The following is a 22,479-nucleotide window of genomic DNA, read 5'->3' on the forward strand; positions in this document are numbered from 1 at the left end:
CTTTAAAAGACTATTTAATCACATACAATTGAACATAAATAGACCAGGAAGCTGTATATAACACTCCCTACCACTCATGGTGGTTAAAAGAGTACTTTGTACAAATAAGGATGTAGAACACAAAGGGTGGGAATTACACCAAAATATTAGCAGAGTATATCTGGGTGTATACGTTTCTGGACTTTGCGAATCGTCTAGGGCAGTGCTTCTCACACTCTAATATCTTTGTCCCTTCACGGCAGCCAGTTCCCAGCAGACAGCCGACACTCAGACAGGCTGGAAGAGCAACCGAAGGAATGGAACCTCCCGGGAAAGGGCACTGTCGATGGAAACTGGAACGCATGCACGCCCAGCCCGATGACCAGCAGTAACAGGTGTTTTCCATCTCTGATCTGTGATTCATTCTGCACAGCTGCGGGCACACAGAGGTGTCAGCGGCTCCTGGAATACCGCGCCCCACACGCCGAAGTGCACAGGGTTCCGGGCGCCTGGGCGGCCACAGAGGGAGACACACCTCGGCGACAACCTGGATCCACAAAAAAAAAAAAAAAAAAAAAAAAAAAAAAAAAAAGAGGCCCTGCCACCTTAAAAAAATATTACTGCCTGACTGCAAAGAACAAGAAGCTCGGTGGCTTGTGCCTACGCCCCTTGCTCCTCGCCGCACCTTCCTTTCTAGTTTTCAAGTAATCTATTGAGGGTGAGTCTGCATGCGTCTGGTTGCTGGCGGACCCCCTCCCTAAACACACACACACACACACACACACACACGCGCGCGCGCGCGCACACACACACACACACACACACACACACACACACACACACTCTCCTTCCCCCATCGGTCTCTTGCAGACAAGGCGCGTCTCCGAGGGTTGGGTTGAATGGGAAAGAACGGGGCCGTCTTTGTCATTAATCCTCCCCTCCTTCGGGCGAGCCAAGCTTCTTCCGGGTCAGCGACAATCACCGCCACCCCAATCAGGCCCGCGGTCCCCCATCCCGCTAGTCCCGTGCGCGCGAGGGCCAGGTCGCCACCGCCCGCAGGTTGCGGGAGGGGAGGAGGGCGAGGAGGAGGAGGAGGAGAAGGGCGGGCGGCGCGGGAGAGGGGGAGGGAAGGAGGGAGGGAGGGGACGGCAATCCGAGGAGGAGGAGGAGGAGAGAGCAGCCTCCCGCAGCTGGCGAGGAGAATGGGAGTGCGGGGCGCCAGACCGCCGCGGGGTGTCACGGCCGCGGCCGAGCTCGGCAGGCGCGGAGCAGGCGCCCGCCGCTTTTAAAGCCGGGAGGGCGCGGCGGCGGCGGCGGCGGCGGGCGGATCGCGGCGCGCGCGGGGCGCCGGGCGGCGGCCGGATGGAGAGGAAGGGCTCGGCGGCCGCGGCCAAGGGGAACCCGAGCCCGCCCGCGGCTGGCGAGGCGCAGCGGCCGCCGCCGCCACTGTGCGTCCCGGGCGGTGGTGGTGGCGGCGGCGGCGGCGGGGTCCCGACGCGCGGCCAGGTTGGGGCGGCGGCCGAGCCCGCCGAGTTCATCCGGCGGGCGCACGAGTTCAAGAGCCAAGGGGCGCAGTGCTACAAGGACAAGAAATTCCGCGAAGCCATAGGCAAATACCACAGGGCGTTGCTGGAGCTGAAGGGGCTGCTGCCGGCGCCCGCGGAGCAGGAGCGGGACTCGCGCGCGGCCTCCCCGGCAGGGGCCCCCAACCCTGGCCGCCTCTCGGAGGAGCAGAGCAAGACGGTGGAAGCCATCGAGATCGACTGCTACAACAGCCTGGCAGGTGAGCTGCGCCGCGCCCCTCCTCCCCTGCCCGTCCGCCCCCCGCCCGGCGCCGGGTGCAGGGGCCCCCCCATCGGCTCTCGGGTCCGAGCCTACCGCTGCGGCGCGCCCGCGCTGCCCGCTTCCCCGCTGGCACCGTGCTGCTCCGGGAAGGAGAACCCGGGAGGGGGGCGCTTTGGAAAAAGTGACTTTTAGGATTATACCGTCCAAAACTCGTTGTCATCCCGTGTCCCTTCCCCCTCGTCCGTCGTAAATCTCACCTAAAAATAACTGGACACACAGAAGGGGACCCAGCTGGCCTGGTGGCGATCGCTGCTGCTACCGCTCACCAGTGGACCTGGGTCCAAATGCGGGAAGTGGCGCCCAGGGTGGGCACCCGCACCCACCGCATGCCCAGTGGCTGCTCTCCTCGGGTATCATTGGCACCAGAGCTCGCCCTCACCTTGCCCTCAACTGACCGCATCCCAAAGGCTAAGGTCCTTCCCCAAGTTCCCTTGGCCTCGGTAGCAAAGGGCAGTTTGCCACGAGCCTTCAGCATCTTGAGCAAAATGGATTCCAAAATGCCACTTTCTTCTCTCTCAGCTCTGCTGGGGCCCCCGGTTGCCAGGTGAAGAGAGCGATCTCAAAGGGAAGCTAGTTCATGGTTGAGCTTGAGCTGTGTGTAACATCCTCCCTCCCTGTAGCGCTGGTCCTCTCCCCAGCTGGCTGCTGGGCCTGATTTGGAAAAAGGGGACCCTTCTGTTGGGATGAGAAGGTGAGATATACATTCCAGAGTTCACTTTGGGGATTTAGGTCAAAGTCAGACATTTTTAAAAATTTAACTTTGCCACAGGAAAATGTAAAACCTCACAAACAACAACAACAAAAACAAAAGGAAGAGTCTGGGTCTTTCCAGGGCCTTCCTGTGAGAAGGTGGGAGATGTTGGCAGACGCAATGACCTTATATTTGAAAGGCACTCTCTACTCCTCTCTCACCCCATTTGATGGGATTTGGGCATGGTCCAGCTCCTCTGGCCAAGTAAAAGGCCATTCCTCCTAGTTCCTAACCCTTGAAGTTGCCTAAAACTAGCTCCGGACAGTTGGAGCAGAGTCACTTTGCGAGAGTGACTGGGTGTGGCTGGGGATGGTGGATGTGTCTGGGGTGCAGGCGGTCGGGGCATGAAAAAAACCTGGCAGTGATTCTGCTCTGTTCCCTTTGAGGTTGCTAGTGCCAGCCTGCCTCTGTCTTCCCGTGATGCCATGTCCAGGATCATCCCGACCCAGGCAAAACCCAGCCACTTTATGAATTGTAGTTTGCAAATGTAAAGGATTAATAGACTGGTGGTAGTAGCGGCCGTAAAAATGGTGGTGCTAGCAGTGATGGGGGCAGATAAAGTAGTGGTATAGCCAGATGGACTCTCTTGGTCCATCGTAACGTACAGCTTGATTCTCTTTATTTCCTGTAAGTCTCTGGCATCCTTGCTTCCGCCTGATGAATAGTTAAAGGGCAGAGTGGCCGTGGGTGGAGGAAGAGGCACTCTGGATCACTAATGCGGCGGTTTCAGAGTGGTAATGGAGTCTTAATATTTAGTGTTGTCCATGGGCATTCTAGGCTTGCCCCTCACCCCACGCTTTTGGCTGCTGGCCTGTGGCTAGGACTGCCCATCTCCTACCACAGAAGTGGTTACATTTCCATGGTGAAACCAAAGACGTGTCCTGGGTCAGGCGAGCCCAGTCAGGGTGGGGCTCAGGTCCCGCCAGCTCCTCCCCACCCTCCCCACCCCCACCCCCCACCCGCGCCCCAGGCACTTTGGAAAACTTCTGTGGTGGGAGAACGGGGAGTACAGGAGCAGATTTCCCCACTGCTGCCTTCTCCAGCACTCACCACTCTTCATATTAATACTTTATTGTGTGCACTGCGCTGGGCACTTCATGCACAATGTGCTTTTTAATTTTTTTTTTTTTTAATGTTTATTTATCTTAGAGAGAGAGAGGGAGACAGAGAGAGACAGGGCGCGAGTGGAGGAGGGGCAGAGAGAAAGAGAGACCTACAGAATCCGAAGCAGGCGCCAGGCTCTGAGCTATCAGCACAGAGCCCTACTCGGGGGCTCAAACTCACGGACTACGAGATCATGACCTGAGCCCAAGTCGGACAGCTAACCGGCTGAGCCACCCAGACACTCCAATGCACTTTTTAATCTTTACACCAACTTGCTAAGAGATTGTAGAGAAACAAAACAAAACAAAACAAAAAACAACCCCAGGTTCCAGAGCCATTCAAGTTCAAAATCAATGTACTTGTCGTCACACCTTGATGCACAAAGTCAGTGTCTCTAGGCCTCTGTCTCCCTGAATCCAGGGTCAGGTGGGCTTTAGAGCCCTACCCTTGAAAAATTCTGTTGGGGGATCTGAGCCCTGGTAACCAGGAGGAAGTCATACAGTACCTTAATTCAAAAACCTGATAGGGCTATTTCTAAATATTTTCAAGTTTTAATGAAAAAGAAAAGAAGAGTAATTACAAGCTGAGCAGTCATGTCAAAGCCAAAATCTGTATACTGTATAGAAAATTCAGCTGGGAGAGGGGATCCTGGAAGTCACCTGGAGAGGGAGAAGCCTGATGTTGGTTTCCTTTGGGATAATGCATTAAATCTGTTACTACAATCTCAGAAATTCTAGCTAATAGGAAAGTATCCTTTCTTGTCAGATTACAAAAGTAATCTGTACCTATAAAGTGTTTTTTTCTTTTAGAAAATATCAAAAAGTTTAAAGAAGAAAATACCAAATTACCTTTAATCCCACCACCTAAAGGCATTCCTTGTGATGTATTTTCTCCCTGTGTTTTTTTTCCTACACATAAACGTAAACTGCTCGCAAAGCAAGGACCTCCTTTTTATTTCCACTTACCATTATGCCAGGAACACTGTTACGTTTCATTAAAATATTGTTGTGAAGATTGTTCGAAATGGGAACATGAACATTTTAAGTGTGGGTTTACAATTATCATCGGATGGCAAGGGAAGAAAAGATCACTGTTATTGTTGTCAGTGACACAACAGTGCAGTGTCGCCCATAATGTACCCTGTCTCCCTCACGCCTGCTAATAGGAAGGAGACAGCAGCTGCACATTCTTTCTGGCAGAAAGGCAACTGACCCCTCCATCTGGGCCACAGTGCCTGCTGAGTGGCCCAGCCAGCTCCTGGTGGAAGCAGCCTGAAGATGTTCGTGCCCACAAGGATCTATCCTCCTATGATGTCCTATGGACATCAGCTGTCCATAGAGGGAGATGTTTGGGAACTTGGACTAGCCCAGAAGTACCTAGAGGATTAGGCTCTGTTGCCGAGGGCGTCTTCGCACCAAATAAAATGCTGCGGTGAGGCTTCTGGAGAAAACTTAGGTCTGATGAACCCTGGTACTCTTCATGGAAGGCTCTAAGAGAATAACAAGAGGGCAGCTAGAATGTGCTAAGAAATGCTAGTCTAAAAATCCACTTAGATGACTCGAGGAGGTCGCATGAAGGGTGTGAGAGCAGTTATCAACGTGCCCATAGTTGTGGTCCATTCTGGCTTGGAGTCCCTCCTGATTAGGAGGGATCTGGCCAGTGCCTCAAGACCCCTGGATTTGATTTTACCTGTCTTATTCTTCAAGGAATTAAAAAAAAAAAAAAAAAAAAAAAAAAAGATGGGAAGCATCCTGTTCTTTCAGAATTTCAAATGACTTTGACACAGTGATTGAAAAGATCTTCTGACCTGCCTGGGGAGACACAGGAATCCAATCCTTACCAAAGCTGCCAAGGAAGCCTGTGTTGGCCTGGTGATCGACTCCTGTTGACCTTGAACAAGACACAAGACTCCCCTGGGGCCTTGGAATGTTTTGTGCAGAATCTCTTGAAAGGCAGGGCCTTTAGCTCTACATGATTCCTGTGGGGCTGTGGTGGCCCCAGCTGGGGTGTGATCAAAAGGTTGCAACATGTAATGACTTTGTTGGTATTTTCAAATGATATTCGAGACTCAAATGCCAGTGGTAAAGATGAGTGCCAACAGGCCATGGCATTGGATCTGAAAGCTAGATGAGAGTCAGCTTGTGCCTCTATCACTGACATACCCTGGGACGTTGGTTAAGCCCATACCATGTCATTTTACCCATTTTCCCATCGATTTAGAGCTATGTTTCAGAGGGTTTTTTCATTTTTTTATTTTGCCAAAGGGACAGATAATATCCACTGATCCCAACTGAAGCCCCAGGACAGGGGTGTGACAAGGCCTAGAGGAGTCACACTGGGTAAAGGCCTGGGATGGACGTGCCTTAAAGCCACGAGACCAGAGCTGGCTACATAATTTATGGAGCCTAGTGCAAAATGAAAATGTGGAACTCCTTGTTCCAGAAGCAGGGAGAAAGTATCATTAAAGGTGTTAAGAGATAAAGCTTTTTTCTTACTTTCAGGATCTGTCTTTCTCTCTCTCTTGACTTGACATGGTGCTTTTATTTGCTATTTAATGTCATTATAAGAAAGTTGAAATTTTAAATTATTGGCATGAATGTCACTGTTCATCTTTATATTGTGTGATGCTAGTTTTAAGCGCAAATGTGAAAGCACTTATGTTGTGCGTGAAATCACATAAATTACACAATTCACATTTTGTAGCTTATACAGGCATATGTAGTTTATTCTTGCTAGAACAGTGGAGATGCTGACAAAGCAAAATCAACTGGCTTTATTTCATTTCTTTGTATGCATTCTTTTTTTTTTAATGCTTTTTTTCTAAGATTATTATTTTTTCTTTGGAGAGAGAGAAAACGATCTGGGGAGCGGGGCAGAGGGAGAGGGAGAGAGAACCCTAAGGAGGCTCCGAACTCAGTGGGGAGCCTGACCTGGAGCTTGATCCCACGACCTTGGGATCCCGACCTGAGCCGAAATCCAGAGTCAGACGCTCAACCGACTGAGCCACCCAGGCACCCCTCTTTATATACATTCATCATGTGTGCACTTTCCACCAAGTTTGGCTTTCTACTGACTAGGGAAAGGAACAGGAACTATTCCCTACTCTTACCCTACTCTTTGCTTCTGTGTCATCACTTTCAGCACAAGTGGTTGGCTAGTATCCAGGGAAGTGACATAAGTAAGAAAGGATATGAGGGGACTTGAGGTCATTTGTGCTTCTCACTGCTTTCTTTCTGCATGTGTAGCAATTTCTGGGTTGAATGAGAAGCATACCTCTTGGGGCTGTTAGCTGGTCTGCCTGCTGACTTAGTTACATCCTTGACAGTCTTACCTTGTACTCGAGCTGGGTCTTGATGAACTCTTAACGCACTGTGGGCCCGCTGGAATTCTGTGCTCATGGGGCATCATGACTGCTCTATGCAAGTGGGGCTGCAAAGAATGGCTGTGCCTGTCTCCTCTGCTCACATTTGTGCTTCATTCCCATCGAACTTCACTTACAAGACACAACTCCAAAGATAAAGTTGTTAGGAATTTCCAGGAAGCAACAGCAGAGCATTAAGCCCAGTGCAGGGCCCTTCTGAGCACAAGTCCTGTGTGATTGCATGAGTCACCCACCCTTGAAACCCCCCTCAGTGGAATACCAGAAGATGACTGACTGGGTGGATACATCTAAGGTGGAAAAAATTAGATATAGACTCTGAGGCAGGTTGTAAGACAAAGGGCACTCAACAGAAATTGATGTGGAGCCAGAGAACCAAATATAAAGATGGATGGATTACAAATGCAAGAATTCAGTGGTAAAAAGGGAGATGATGAGCTAGAGTCAACGTGTACCTCAGTAGCCAGAAGATGAGTTTTGGGGTTAAGGATTGGTCAAAGGAAGGGGAAAGAAGAGGGGTTTTCATGCTGAGATGCTCAGCCAAGAGCTTGCCATCTGGACAGGAGAGCTTGACCGGCCAAGCCATTGCTGGTCCAAAGCTGTTCCTTGGGCAGCATCTTTGCCAATAAATCTTTGCCTGTAAATGTGGCTTCTAAGATCGTGTTCCAGGAGAAGATGGGAGAATTGAAACTTGTAGGATGCTTTCAAGGAAAGAACGTTCTGAATGTAGACTTTGGGCTGAGTTTCAAGAGTGGATTCTGGGGGCACCTGGGTGGCTCAGTCGGTTAAGTGTCTGACTTTGGCTCAGGTCATGACCTCATGGTTCATGAGTTCGAGCCCTGCGTCAGGCTCTCTGCTTCAGATCCTCTGTCCCCCTCTCTCTGCCCTTCCCCGTGTTCTCTCCCTCTCTCTCTTTCTCTTTCAAAAATAAGTAAACATTTAGAAAATAAAAATAAAATAAAGTAGACTCTGAAGGTCCTTAGTTTACCAGCAAGGGAAATGAGTTGGGTGGCTTTTTGCCGGAAACTCTTTAGGACACCTTAAAGTCAAAGTCCCTACAGCAAAAATACATGGGAGTGTCCCATCCAAGGCAAGGGGACTCAGCTGCAGTGAGGACAGGAAGGCCAAGATCTGGAGCATCCAAAAGTTGCTCCAGGAGCTTTACAAGTTGTGAGTGACCTCCAGATGGGATATTCCCTTCTTACAGCCTATCTCTTTCACCACCAGCCTATGTCTACTCCAAAAAGCCCGGATAAAAACGAAGTGTTTCAACCAACCCGCCATCAACTTCCGGTTTCCCCAGTGACTTTGGGAAGTCAGATGTTCATGTCGGGAACAGAGTTTTCCATTTTCACCAAAATGGTTAGTCCTGTCCCAACTACATAGCCACAACCTCTAGCACTGACAGTGGTACCAGACATAAAAAAGCCAAAGATAATGCTACAAAAGATGAAAGGAGTTTAGCCTTCTTGCTGGTATTCACGTGACCTTGAAATCATTCATTAGCAATGTAAAACTCATTCCCTTTCTCTTATACATAGACATTTTCATGTCAGCAATAAAATGATGCCAACGTCTAGTAGGATCCAAACCAACACTTCCCAGATATTTTTGAAAACGAAGCAGGATGTGTAGTGCCAAGGAAGGTTGACTTGAACTAAAAGCATCTCAAGTTGAAATGGATCCAAGTGGACCTTCCCTTCCCTTTCTGCCAAAAGGACATTCAAAGAGTACTCAAGGGATATCTGGGTGGCTCGGTCGGTTAAGCATCTGACTCTTGATCTCAGCTGAGGTCTTGACCTCAGGTTGTGAGTTCAAGCCTGGCGTTGAGCTCCCTGCTGGGTGTGAAGCCTACTATGAATGAATGGATGCACGAACGGACGAACGAATGAATAAAATAGCGCTCAAGTTACAGACAAGGTTTACATGGAGGAAGCTCATAGGGCAAATGTTTCCCTTCCATGGTGTTTCTGTATATAAAGAACAAAAATTGAGAAGTGGTGCTAACTAGCTATCTTGAGAGTTATGTAAAACCAGAATTATGATTTCAGATTTGGTTGGGACCCCAAACCTTACTTACGTGTGTGAATTCCCTTGTCAGCCTGACCAACCTGGCATCTAGTATAAACTTAGGTACTTCCAACAATAGAGATACTCACCACCACCACAAAATAACAACTACAATAATAAAATTTTAGTAACAATCATGGAGCTAAAGACTACCATGACAAGCCCAATTCCTAGCACCAGGTTGATGTTTTAAGAATGTGTTTGAGGAGTGTCCTGGCGGCTCAGTCAGTTAAGTGATCCGACTCTTGATTTTGGCTGAAGTCAGGATCTCATGGTAGTGAGATCAAGCCCCGTGGCAGGCTCTGCACTGGGTGTGGAACCTGCTTGGGATTCTGTCACTCCCTATGTCCCCCCTCACCCCGCTCAAGTGCACACGTGTGCACTCACTCTGTCTGTCTCTCTCAAAAAACAAAAAAAAGAGAATGTGTATGAAATAAGTGACAATGCTTATTCCAGCAGCTGTCTCATATTAAGGATACAGTAAATTCAATCATTCCATTAATATTAATTGAGCATTTAATATGTACTAGACCCAGGGCGTGGGGCCTGAGTATACAGGAATAAACATGAAGGACAAGGTCCTCCACCTTGTGTGTGTGTGTGTGTGTGTGTGTGTGTGTGTGTGTGTGTATGTATACCACCTACATGTATATAAACATATGTAAATTACATATAATTTACACATTTATATTATAAGTATATTTATGTTTTTAATATATATAATTTCATTTGATCTCCCTTTGTGAGACAGAAAACTTAAACTTGGAATAGCTATGTCACTTATCTGTGGTCACATAGTAGTATGTGGCAAGCTGGGGTTTCTCATCTGCCACTCTGTAATTCCAAAGCCCATAGTCCTAACCGTTCACCTCACAGCCTCCATTTTTAGGAGTTTCTTCCTTAACTACTAAAATTTGTCTCCTTGAAATCCATCCATATTCTGTCTACCCTTGGAGGCAACATAGACATCTCACATAGACTACATCTCTTCACCTTTGTAGTAAGGACAAGCCTTGGCATTTAAAAAAAAACATTTTTTTTAAACGTTTATTTATTTTTGAGACAGAGAGAGACAGAGCATGAACGGGGGAGGGTCAGAGAGAGAGGGAGACACAGAATCCGAAGCAGGCTCCGGGCTCTGAGCTGTCAGCACAGAGCCCGACGCGGGGCTCAAACTCACGGACCGTGAGATCATGTCCTGAGCCGAAGTCGGACGCTTAACCGACTGAGCCACCCTGGCGCCACAAGCCTTGGCATTTTTAAGGCAACTCACTTGCTCATCTTCCAGTCTTATGTTCTGTAGGTCAAACATCCTTTTGTTGTGATTGTGCCTTCTGTGATTAGGATTTCCATTCCGTGACCATCCCGGGTGGTGAAGAGGCAAGTGGCCTGCATTCTGTAACCAGGTCAGAATTTGCCTGGGTCTTTTGTCATTAGGAAGATGACCTGAATTTGTATGGACAGAGAGGTGTGAGGAGCCAGTGAGGCATAATTTCCAGTGAGCCTAAAGACTGCAGAAGCCCCACCCATACGTCCTCCTCTTTTCTGTCCCCCTTGCTCCAGTTAGGAGGTCCTGAGAAATTTAAGTGGAAGGGTTAAGAGCGGAAATTCATTTCAGCCATTACCGTCTCAGTAATCACTTTGCGGACACAGTGAGAAATGACCCACTAGATGAATAGCATCTGGAATTATCCAAATGCATTACTCTAGACCTGGTCAGTTTTAATGTCATGAGAGGGATGATACCATCTTTTTAAAATATGTTTCAGTTTTAGTACCGAGTGAGGTTGGCCATGTATTATTTATTCCGTGCAGTGTGGGGCATTTGCAATCCTAACATCCCGGAAAGTACTATTTATTTTTTGGTTAGTGTCTTTATGATCGGCTGGTACTAGGTTCTGACTTTGTGGGTCCAAATGTCATCTCCCAAGAAACAAAAACAAAGAAGCCCCAAAGCCAGCACTAAGGAGACCAGCTGGCCCTGTGTCTAGTGCAACACTAACTGAGGTAGACCCGCATGACAGCTGGGGGCACATTCGCCACATATGTGAACTTAACCTGTTCGCAAAATCCCTGACCTTGATTTTCCTCACTCATTAAATGGGTGTGGTCAGGCTGGCTTGACTCACAAGGTGAGGGCGAGGAGCAAGAAGATAATGTATGTGAATGTGCTTCCTAGCCTACAAAGCATTAGAAGTATAAATTGTCGTTTTAAGTGATATGAATTCGTCCTGAACGTTAGCAATGTGCCTCTGGTGTTGAGGAAGGGACGGCGTGTGTACTCAGTGCTCCAGATTCTTATTTGGCCCCTGAATCTCAGAAATCCTGACCACGTGTATTGGTAGCTCAGACGCAGCAGACTGAGTATTAGAAGGAAACTCACTCATTCATTGAATCTTTACTGTTCACTGTGCAAATCGAAATCTTCTCTGTTCTCCTCCAAACATGGCACGGGGGCAGTGGGAACTAGGGTTCTAGTCTAGGGTCTGCTGCTCACTTGCTCCGTGACTGTGGACAAGTCACAGCACTCTAAGCCTCCGTTTCCCCAAATGTAAACAGTGGGGGTTGGGCCAGTGCCCTCACAAGTGCTGGACTGTCTAGGATTTTGAAGGCCTTTCGGCGACTCCCCCCACCCGTGTCCCAGCCTCTCTTTCTGGGAGCAGATTTAGGAAGGAGACAAGAAACAAGCTCTCTTTTATTCTAGTTTACTGGTATGTGCTGACAAATAGCCATGAAAAGATCTCGACTAAGATTTCCAAGGCAACCCTTGCAAATATGGGAGTAAACCGAAATAAGGGACCTCACAGCCTCCCAGGATGATAGAGTCAGACAGAGGGTCTCTGCCAGAAACCAGGGTAAGTGTTGGAAGCCTATTTAAAATGCCATCTGGCCCCTGGACTCTTAATGGATGTCACAAAATATCACCTGTTACTGCTCTATCTTCCCAGATTATTTCAAAATTCAGACTTCGATTTGGAGCAGGCAACAGTTGCTGGCTAAGTTAATAGCGTCTCAGACAGTTGCTGCCCTTGGCCCAAAGCTAAAGATCCCTCAGGAGTCTGGGGTACAGCCAAGCATTTGGGGATATGGTTCTGGGCCTCATGCTCACCCTGAGTCAGAAATGAGCTCCTTGCTCAAATGGATCTGCACCCTCAGGCTGTGGAGGCCGCTGGGTCATTGGGAACTCGTGTAGACTCTTCTTTACGCCATTATAGGGAAGAAGGGCTGTAGCCCTGTGTGTGCCAATGAGGATGGGAGGGAAGAGAGAGAACACAGAGGGACAGACACAGGGCAGTGTGGCCTCATGGGAGAGAACTTTACTTAGTATGACAGGATCTAGGTTTGAATCCTGACTTCCTGTGGACTCCTCCATTAACCCCAGGCAGGTCCTGACCTCTCTGAGCTTGTTTCCTTTATAGTATGGGAGTGATAATATGCAGCACACAGGACTGTGATGGTGATTGAAATGAAATGACACAGCAGGCGTCATTAATAAATGATGGCTTGTGTAAATCTAACCCCTACTCCGGTAGGGACCAGGACGGGAAAGTATGTGAGACGGGAGGGACAAAGGACCCTGCAAAGGAGGTTATGGGTGCGTAGGGGAAGCAAGTGAGCAAACAGAGGAGGTCAAAAGAGAGGCCAGTAGCTTTAGGGCAGGAGAAGTGACCAAGGTGTAAACTAACAGCCTTCTGTGTGGGTGTTTCGAACCTGGTGCGTTCCTGGGCCCAGGAGGCTGAGTGAACAGGTAACCCATCAGGCTTCCTCTGAAGGGCAGCAGAGCCAGAAGCAAGGGCCGCCGGGACTTGGGGTCTGTGCCTACTTGCAGCTTCTCGGGATACAGGTTGGTCCAGGAGACAGAAACTGCTGGGCTCTAGGCAGACGTGTTTCGGCATGAAACTATATCAGCAAATAAGCTTTGGTTAGAGTCCATTCTCTGCCATTTTCCATCCTCTACCTCAGGATCCTCTGACCGTCTCTTTGAACTGAATGAGTGGGGTTAGAACCTGGGCTCTCTCACAAGTCAGACCAGTTCAGAGTCTGAGAGCAGAGTGTAGGATTTGCCAGGGAGAGAAGACGCATGCTGTGATCAGTTGGGTTCCCTGGGGAGCCTAATGAGCAAGAAAGCTTACTGGCGGGAAGGGGACACGGAGGAAGGCAAGGCCTCCTTGAGAGGAAGACATCTGAGGGAGAGGCTGTGAGGCCGGTAGCCTCAGGCCTGCTCTGTGTGCTCTGTTGTGCCACATGCTGGTGCCAGCTTCCCAAGCTTCCCTCCTGGCGTTCCACGAGGAAGGCCCTTGGCTTGCACAGGCATCCTGAGAGTGAACACACTAGCAGGCGTGTCCCTTGGACTCTCCTGGTAATCCCCCCTTGCAGGCGTGCCTCCGCCATGATGCCCAGGGCCCTCTCTTGGCCCCAGGTCTTCCCAAGTCAGGGCCCCGGGAACAGGCAGTGCTTTCCACTCAGGACACCCTTCAGAAGCCTTCTCTGCACTCTTCTTTGGAGTTCTACCCCTGCTCTCTTTGAAGACATAATGGGCGGAGGTGATTTTTAACATAGTTTTCCAATTACAAAAGTGAAACGCCGTAATTGTAGAAGATGCTGCAAATAAAAGAAATTCAAAGAAGAGGCAACAACTCACTTGTCATCCAGCCATCCTGTCAACTCTTTTCTGTTTGGGTTGATTTCCTCCCAGTCTTTCTTCTGTGTCCATATAAACATGTATCAGCTAGCCCACTTCAAGGTCCACCTTTCTCCAGTTTATTTAGGAAGGAAGGGGTTTGTCTCATTTGTGCTGGGGCTGCCCCCGGGGACCCCTGACTTCCTTACCCTGTCCCTGCAGGATGCCGCTCACTCTCCCCGGGTGTCAGCCAGGGGGCACTTCTTCCCTTTGTGGCCTCTTCCCTTTCCCGTCCTGTGCTACCACCCCATCAGGCTGTACAGTTACTGAAGGTTGCGGGATCCAAAAGGGTTTACATCTCAAAAACTGAATATTCAAAATTCTTTTTCTTTTTTAAAAAAAATGTTTATTTATTTTGAGAGAGAGAAAGAAAGAGAGCACGTGCAAGCAGGGGAGAGGCAGAGAGTGAGGGAGAGAGAGAGAATCCCAAGCAGTCTCCACACCATCAGCATGGAGCCCAATGTGGGGCTCGATGTCACGAACCATGAGATCATGACCTGAGCTGAAATCAAGAGTTGGACGCTTAACCGACTGAGCCACCCAGGTGCCCCCTTCAAAATTCTTTTTCTTAAAACTCATTTGGCTATCAGACTACCAGGAGTCTCTTATTGACCTCTTAACTTTTTTTTTTTTAATTTTAGGGAGAGAGAGGGAGAGAGAATGCACACAAAAGCTGGAGAGAGGAGCAAAGGGGAAGAGAGAGAATCCTAAGTGGGCTCCATGCTCAGTGCAGAACCCACTGCAGGGCTCGAGCCAATGACCATGGGATTATGACCTGAGCTGAAATCAAGAGTTGGGTGATCAATTGACTGAGCCACCCAGGTGCCCCGACCGCTTAACTTTTTTTGGGCAGGTTCCAACATCCTACCATGTTTCCCAGATTCTTTTCTCCCCTACAAGCCTTCTGTTTCTTAGATTCTCCCACTTTCACATTCAGGTCGTTTCACAGACAGAGCAGTTTGCTCATCTTTTTATCTGCCTTATTTGCCTCCAACTCATCTCTAAGTTTCACCTTACCCACTAGAGCAGTTGGTGAGGGTATTCTTTTTTTTTTTTTTTTTTAATGTTTATTTGTTTTGAGAGAGAGAGAGAGAAAGAGTGCAAGGGGAGGGGCAGGGAGAGAGGGAGACACAGAATCTGGACTCCAGAGCTCTGAGCTGTCAGCACAGAGCTCAATGCGGGGCTCGAACCCACGAACCATGAGATCATGACCTGAGCCGAAGTTGGATGCTTAACCGACTGAGCCACCCAGGAGCCCCTGATGAGAGTATTCTTAAAAAAGGGTAATTTCTTCCCTAAGAGGAACTCTGATGACTGCTATTGCAAATTCTCCACCCTGATACATACACACACACACATGGTTATTTTTCACAAGATTCGCATTGTACTGCGCAAATGTTTACAACCTTTATTTTTCCACCAATGTTTTCCACTAAAAATGTCTTTTCAGTGTCATGAAGTATTTTTCTACAGCATGATTTTCATGTCTGTCATGTTCCATTATACCCATGTCCCATTATTTATTTAACCAGTCTTCTACTGGTAGATAGTTTGGTTATTTCCAACACTTGGCTAATATATACAGTGCTGCCATAGAGAGGCCACAGAAGTGCTCTGTTACATATGTGCTGTTAATTAACTTACCCCCAAAATATCTGGTGACGTGATGTTGGCACAGGTGCCATGGAAGGATTGTGGGGAAGGCAACAGGAATAGGAGAGAGGATGCTGGGGTCCTAAAGGGATGGTGGGCGAGGTCATCAGACCAGGAAAAGCCTTCTTTAAAGTCCAAAAGGAGAATAGGATGGGATTTTGGCTTCTGAGATTTCCCTTCATCCTGACTCAGAATTCCTGACACTAAGCATGCCATGTGTCTTGGCCAGAGCCAGCAAGGTAAACATAATTTCAGGCGATGGGTTTCTTCTATTGCTAGGTATATACTTATCATCACATTCCAAATGGCCCAGCTGCTCCCCCCACCATTCCCACTTCCAACCCAAGAAAGGGATGTTAATGAAGACTCCAATAAGCATTAATCCTGTCCTACCACCCACTCTTATCCTGTGTGTCTACCACAGTGAGGTCAAGAATGAGAGTTAGGGGCCACAGGGAGATAGCTTGTCAGTATGCCACCATAGCACCTGAGTGGTTCCCTCATGAACAGGGGTATGTGGAAGGCACCAAAAAGCTGAACTGACCTCAGGCTTTGGCATTACACTCTGTTGAGCAGACTCTGACATCTCTTAAAGGACTACCAACATGAGCCTTCAACGTAAAGGATTTTAGATGGGTTTTTCACCTTAACTCTCTCACCTGCCATGTTAACACCCAAGTGCTGGCCAAGAAAGGCTGAAAAAGAAGAGTGTCAGCTCCTTGAAGGTACCACTGTCTTTTCAACGCTGTCCATTTTTCTTATGAAGCCCTGGGCATAGGCCGTGATGAATAATTTTTTAAAATTCTTTTAATGTTTGTTTATTTTTGAGACAGAGAGAGACAGAGCGTGAGTGGGGGAAGGGCAGAGAGAGAGGGAGACACAGAATCCGAAGCAGGCTCCAGGCTCTGAGCCATCAGCACAGAGCCTAATGTGGGGCTCGAACCCACAAGCTGTGAGATCATGACCTGAGCTAAAGTTGGACGCTCAGCCAACTGAGCCCCCCCAGGCCCCCCTGAATAATTTTTTTTTAAGTTTATTTATTTTGAGAGAGAGAGAGAGAGAGCACGAGTGAGTTGGGGAGGGGCAGAGAGCAAGGGAGAGAGAGAGAGGATCCTAAGCAGGCTCCACCCTATCAGCGCTGAGCCTGAAGTGGGGCTTGAACCCACAGACCATAAGATCATGACCTGAGCTGAAACCAACAGTCAGACACTTAACTGACTGAGCCACGCAGGTGCCCCGAATATATCTTTTTCAAATAAGTTTACTAAGAGGCCCTGCCCAAATTGTGTGGCGATGGTGAGAGCAGCATCCCTTGTTCAAGCAGCTCTTGAACGTTGGGGACATCCAAGTGAAAAACTCAAAGGGTGGGGAAACAAAGAGCAGCTGGGTCCTGGTGCAAAGTAGGGATCTTCAAAGACAGTTTTGCTAAAACAAAGAAAGCAAAGGAAGCCATTGGCAGTGTGTGTTCAAATCAAATGCGAGCATGTGCTGGATTGGAAAACAGAAGGCCAGAAATGAATGTGAATGGCCCCAGAGGAGACTGAACCCACTGGACAAAGCCACACACTCCTGGCAGTGGGAGCTGCAGCATCACTGGCGGGAGAGCTCTTGTCTGGGCACCAGGCAGGGCAAGGCTGGTGTGAACAGATACAGCCATCTTCCTGCTCTTATAGTTTCCCAGTGCCTTGGACTTGGAAGAGACCTTTAGAGATCATGGAGTCCAGGTTTCCAGGTCAGCTGGAGTGGAACCAATATGGGACTTGGGTTTAGATGACTCTGGCTCTTTCCTTACAAGTCAGATGGGCTCAGCAAGCCACTTAACTTCCTTAAGCCTCAGCTTCTGGAAACAGGACGAATAATACCTATTTCCTACAGTCATCTTGAAGGTCAAGGGAGTTGTGAAACAAGATACTAACGTTAGGTATTGCTACTTATCAAGCATACAATGTATGCAAATCACAATGATGTGATTTTGCTGTGGGAGGATTTAAAGATGCCCTACAGAATGCTTGTCTGGAAGGGCAAAGAAGACATGTTTCATGAATAATTGCAACGATGGGCATGATCTGAGTATATGGCTGTGAAAAATCATTTTATTCTCGGTTAAACTAAAGGGTCCACTTGATGATTATACCTATAGATCTGACCTCATTGGAAAAAAAAGAGTACCCAACAGGAAACCATTACCATCAGGTAGTAGAAACAATGATTTCCCAGCAAGTTAGAAATAGAAGGAAATTACCTGATCTTGATAGTTTCTACCAAACAACTAAAGCTAACACCATGCTACATGATGACAGATTGAATGTTTTCCCTCATGACCCAGTGCACCCTTGGGCATTTGTCCTAGACAAATGAAAGCTGTCTGTGACTGTTCACAGCAGCGTTATTCACAATCACCGAAACACCAAGAACAGCTCAGATGTCCTTCATCAGATGAAATGGTCAGATGATGGTACATCCACACCGTGGAATACTACTCAGCAGTAAAAGGGACGAACTGTTGATCCATGCGACAACTTGGATGCGTCTCAAGGGGATTATGCTGAGTGAAAAAAAGCCAACTCCCAGAGGCTTCTTACTGTATGGTTCCTTTTATGTGATGCTTTGAGATGACAAAATTTTAGTAAGGAAAAATTGACTAGTGGTTGTCACGGGTTAAAGAGGAGTTGGGGATACAGGAGGGGTAGAGATGCAGTTATTAAAGGGCAATAGGAGGGATCCTGATGGCAGTGGAACTGTTTTGTAACTTTGAAGGTAGATAGAGGAATCTACATAAGTGATAAAATGGCATATAACTAGACATACACACACGAGTACAAGTAAAGCTGCAAAAATCAATCTGAGGATTGTGTTAGTGTCAGTCTTATGGCCAACACATTATGCTATAGTTTTATAAGATGTTACCATTTGGGGGAGACTGGGTCAAGGGTGCAGGGGAGCTTTATGGATGATTTCTTACACCTGCATGTGAATCTACAGTTACCTCAACAAAAATTTCTGTTAAAAAATAATACTAAGGGGGTTGGTTTTACAAGCACCAGCTAAGGTAGGGGTTGTTTCAGGAAGAAACCAGAGACAGATCATGTCAGCCCTAGGAGGATAACAGTAGACTCTGGATGGAATTGGAGATGGTGGTGGTTTTAGAAGTTTAAAAAAAAAAAAAAAAGGCTTGGTGGAAACTCTGCACTTGGTTTTGTTTGTTTGTTTGTTTGTTTTCCTCTTTGATGCAGAGAGGGACCTAGAGAGTTATACAGGAAGCTTCCAGATGAGAAGTATACATAAAGAGCGGGCAGTTTGGCACTGTTCAGGGCTTCACACTTATGCCTCACAAGAAGCAGAACTCAGGCCTCAAATCTGTCCAATGAAGGAAACGAGTTAAAATTCGTTATAGGCAGTTGAGCATCCTGGGAAGGCAGTGTGTGTAACACTTGGGAGCACAGTCTCGGGGGCCAGGTGGCTCAGGTTCAAATCCTGGCCCTGACACTTAGTTGTTTGTGACCCTGGGCAAAGTGAATGAACTTCCCTGGGCCTCAGTTTCCCCATCTAGAGAAGTACTAGAGCCTTAGGTTGTTATCCAGATGAAATGAGTTAATGCTTACAACAGTGCTTGGCCCATTCATACTTAATAGAAGTTATCTGCTCTTAATTTAACTACCCTTCCGGAAGGATGGATGGACACTTCCTCCTGGTACAGGGCTAGATTCTCTTGAGCTTATTATGGACCATTTCAGCCTTCTGCCCTGTTTCCCCATTTCCCTGGCCTGAGCTCCTGTTCTCCAGCGAGAAGTCTCTAGACTCTAAGAAGAGAAGAACCCAAAGTGTCACAAGCTGATCATCTGCCCGAGAACAATTGTTTTCCCACACGTGCAGGTTTTTCTAGCTCTAGGATTGGCCATCTGGGACGTGTTTGCCCTCGTGGGTAATCCTGGAGCTCCTCCCTGCTGTCCTGGGCTCTCAAGGTTTAACCAACTGGTTGATCCCTAAGAAACATACATCCAAAATGCTAGTATATAAAGTACCAGCTCAGAAGGTGAAGGCCACCTGCAGGCACCTGCTGGGGACTTACTAAAAATGTGTGTTACTGGGCCTAGCCCTTGGGAATCCACATCACTGGGCATGGGGTCTAGGATCTCCACGGTAAACAAGTTTCCACGGATGATTTAATGAGAAACATTTGTCTGTGGGGTTCTCGTCAGATGTCAGACTTTTTTTCATCCTGCCAGCAAGCCTTCAAGGAAAAGGTGGATAGCGGGGTGCCTGGGTGGCTTAGTGGGTTAAGCATCCGGCTTTGGCTCAGGTCATGATCTCACAGCCTGCGAGTTTGAGCCCCTTGTCGGGCTCTGTGCTGACAGCTCAGAGCCTGGAACCTGCTTTGGCGCGGCTCCCTCTGTCTTTGCCCTTTTCCCCACTCACGCTCTGCTCTCACGGGCTCTCTCTCTCTCAAAATAAATAAACGTTGAAAAAAAAATTTTTTTTAAGGAAAAGGTAGATAGCAACCACAATTATCTTTATGTTTACCCACTTCAAAGTTGAGACCCTGAGAGGTGACGCATTTTAACCCAAGGACACACGCGTGAATGCCACTGCTGGGAACACCGTCGCATCAACTAACTCAGAGGCACTGAAACTGACCAGCAACTTGTCTGCTAAAAACACTTCCGACTTCCCTGCTTCCCCCACCCCCCCACCTGCCAGACTCTCTATTGCTGTATAGAGTCAGGAGCTGACTTATTAATTTTCCTGCCACGCTGGCATTTAGAGCTCCTAGCTCTCCTGGATTATTGGGGCTGCAGAGGAGCTCAGTGACTTTGGGTCCAGCCCCACGCCATCCATAAAGCTGTCAGCCAGATACTGACTATGGAACCTGCTCATCCATCCTCGGTGAGGGAGCAGGTGCAGACGGCACTACTATTTGCGGTTGGGTGTGTAGAGGGTTAGAACCACCTGTTGACTCAGAGGCTGTCCCGGGTGTAAGCGAGGAGAAAATAGGCCCGGAGCCCCACTCCATTCATTCCCTTAAGCCCCCTTTTCTGACTGCAAAGCTACTTTTGGAATGTTCTCTGCATATACCCATCCACTCCCAGTAGAGAAGACCCACCTCTGAAAGGAAAACCGGCAGGGAAGACCAAGCCTCAGACCTGGGTTTGGGGAGCAGTGGGGGCACGTGTGAGTTTATATACATCCAGGCCATGAAGCAAAACCGAGAAATCAAAAGAAATCAGGGTTTTCAGAACTCTGAACTCCAGCATTTGTGTATGTAGAGGAGAAAATCAGCGCTTTCATGGAGAGGTGGAACTGGGGTGGGGGTGGGGTTGGTCATTCCAGTCCTGGATACGGAGCCACACGCGTAAAGTTTCCATCGTTTCACTGCCCAGGCCGCATTCTCACGGCTCTGTCATAGAAAGACCCTCTAAATCACCCTCCAGAATGTCTCTGACCCATATTGAAAATTTGCTTTAAATCCGGCTTGAGCTCTGGGTGTGTATGTGTCATACCCTGTGTGTAGGACTCAAAATGGAAATGTTCTCTGACGAATGTACACGTTGCTGGGGAAACCATGTTTGACAAATGGCTTCCTAAAGAGCTGGCGCTTATGAGAATCGGTTTCTGTGCCCAGCACCGTGTGAAGCACATACCATACGTTAATTTTCTCATTTTCTCCTCAAAGTGTTCCCACAAAATAGATATTATTATCTCCACTTAATACATAAGAAGAATGAGGCCGAGGGAGATTAAGTAACATGCTCAAGGGCCTGGGCTACTAGGTGGCAGAGCTTGGATTGCAGCCCAGTCCTGGATCTCCAGATCGAGCAATTGATGTTCAGCCAGGACACCCCAGAACTGGCACAACGGCACGATACTATATGCCTATCCGGATAGGTTATGACCTATCCCGGTCGTTAAATATTCCGAATGTCACCTCCGTCCCGATCCAGACTCCATCCACTTTACGGCTATGCCGTGACCCCTTAAAAATAAATTCGAAAACCAAATAATGTGGTCCACTTTTGGGAGATTTCCCCCCACTAATGCAATGGCCACTCCCTGAGCCCACGTCTCAAAGGGATGAGCAGTAAGGTGTATTAGTTTCCTAAGGTCGCCATCACAAAGCAGCACAAAGTGTGGCTTAAGATAACAGAAGTCTTGTCACAGTTCTGGAAGCTAGGAGGGCAAGGCCAAAGTGTTGCTCACGTTGGTTCTTTCTGAGAGCTCTGAGGGAGAGTCAGTTCCATTTCTCTCTCCTAGCTTCTTGTGGCCTAGGTTTCTTGGCTTGTAGATGGCCGCCTTCTACCTATGTCTTTTCACATCGTCTTTCCCATATGTGTGTCTGTCTCTGTGTCCAAATTTCTCCTTTTTCTAGAGACACCAGAACCCTGTATTGATGGGCCCTGTCTTGAATTAGGGCCCATCCTAGTGACCTCATGTTGACTTGATTACCTCTGTAGAGACCCTTTCTCCAAATAGGATCATATTCTAAGGTATTGAGGATGAGGACTTATCTTTTGGAGAAGTCACAATTCAACCCATAAAGTGGGGCAACCTCCTTCTCCTCACTCCCGGCCCCAATCCGGTCTTTCCTTCCCTCCTATCCAGTCCATGCTTCCCTTCTGGGCAGCTGGTAAGGACAAACTATAGCAGATCAGTTGTAAGAAGAAAACCAATGACTTCATGAACTTGTTCTTCCTTCTCTCATCCAGCTTCCCTTCATCTCATGCCAGTGAGTGGCACTTTGCCCAGGCAGTCACTATGCCCTGCGTGCACCAGGAAAAACAAAAACAAAACAGGTGCCAGAGCCAGGAGAACCTGACATGTTTTAGCCTGAGGTCTCAGTGTGGTTGCTTTGGAGAACATCAAACATATGATTTCCTCTGTTTGAGTGCACGGCTGGGCCATGGGGTTCTTTCGGTTGCCGATTCTCTTTTTCCTACCACAGACCCCTTTGTGGAGTAAAGAAAGCCTGCCAGCTCCTTTTATAAAAGCATACTCTAACCACCCAAGGTTGGCAGTGGAAGA

General features: G+C 48.1%; 1 protein-coding gene across 1 annotated transcript in view; it reads left to right on the plus strand.

Moving 5' to 3' along the window:
- Positions 1-1,341: 1,341 nt before the first annotated feature.
- TTC9 (tetratricopeptide repeat domain 9) overlaps positions 1,342-22,479 on the plus strand; it is a 30,679-nt gene continuing 9,541 nt past the window's right edge. The window contains exon 1 of the mRNA XM_042987765.1: positions 1,342-1,762. Coding sequence (XP_042843699.1) covers positions 1,342-1,762 — 421 coding nt within the window. The remainder of the gene's footprint in view (positions 1,763-22,479) is intronic.

This window comes from Panthera tigris, chromosome B3 (assembly GCF_018350195.1).
Source record: "Panthera tigris isolate Pti1 chromosome B3, P.tigris_Pti1_mat1.1, whole genome shotgun sequence".
Classification (NCBI taxonomy): domain Eukaryota; kingdom Metazoa; phylum Chordata; class Mammalia; order Carnivora; family Felidae; genus Panthera; species Panthera tigris.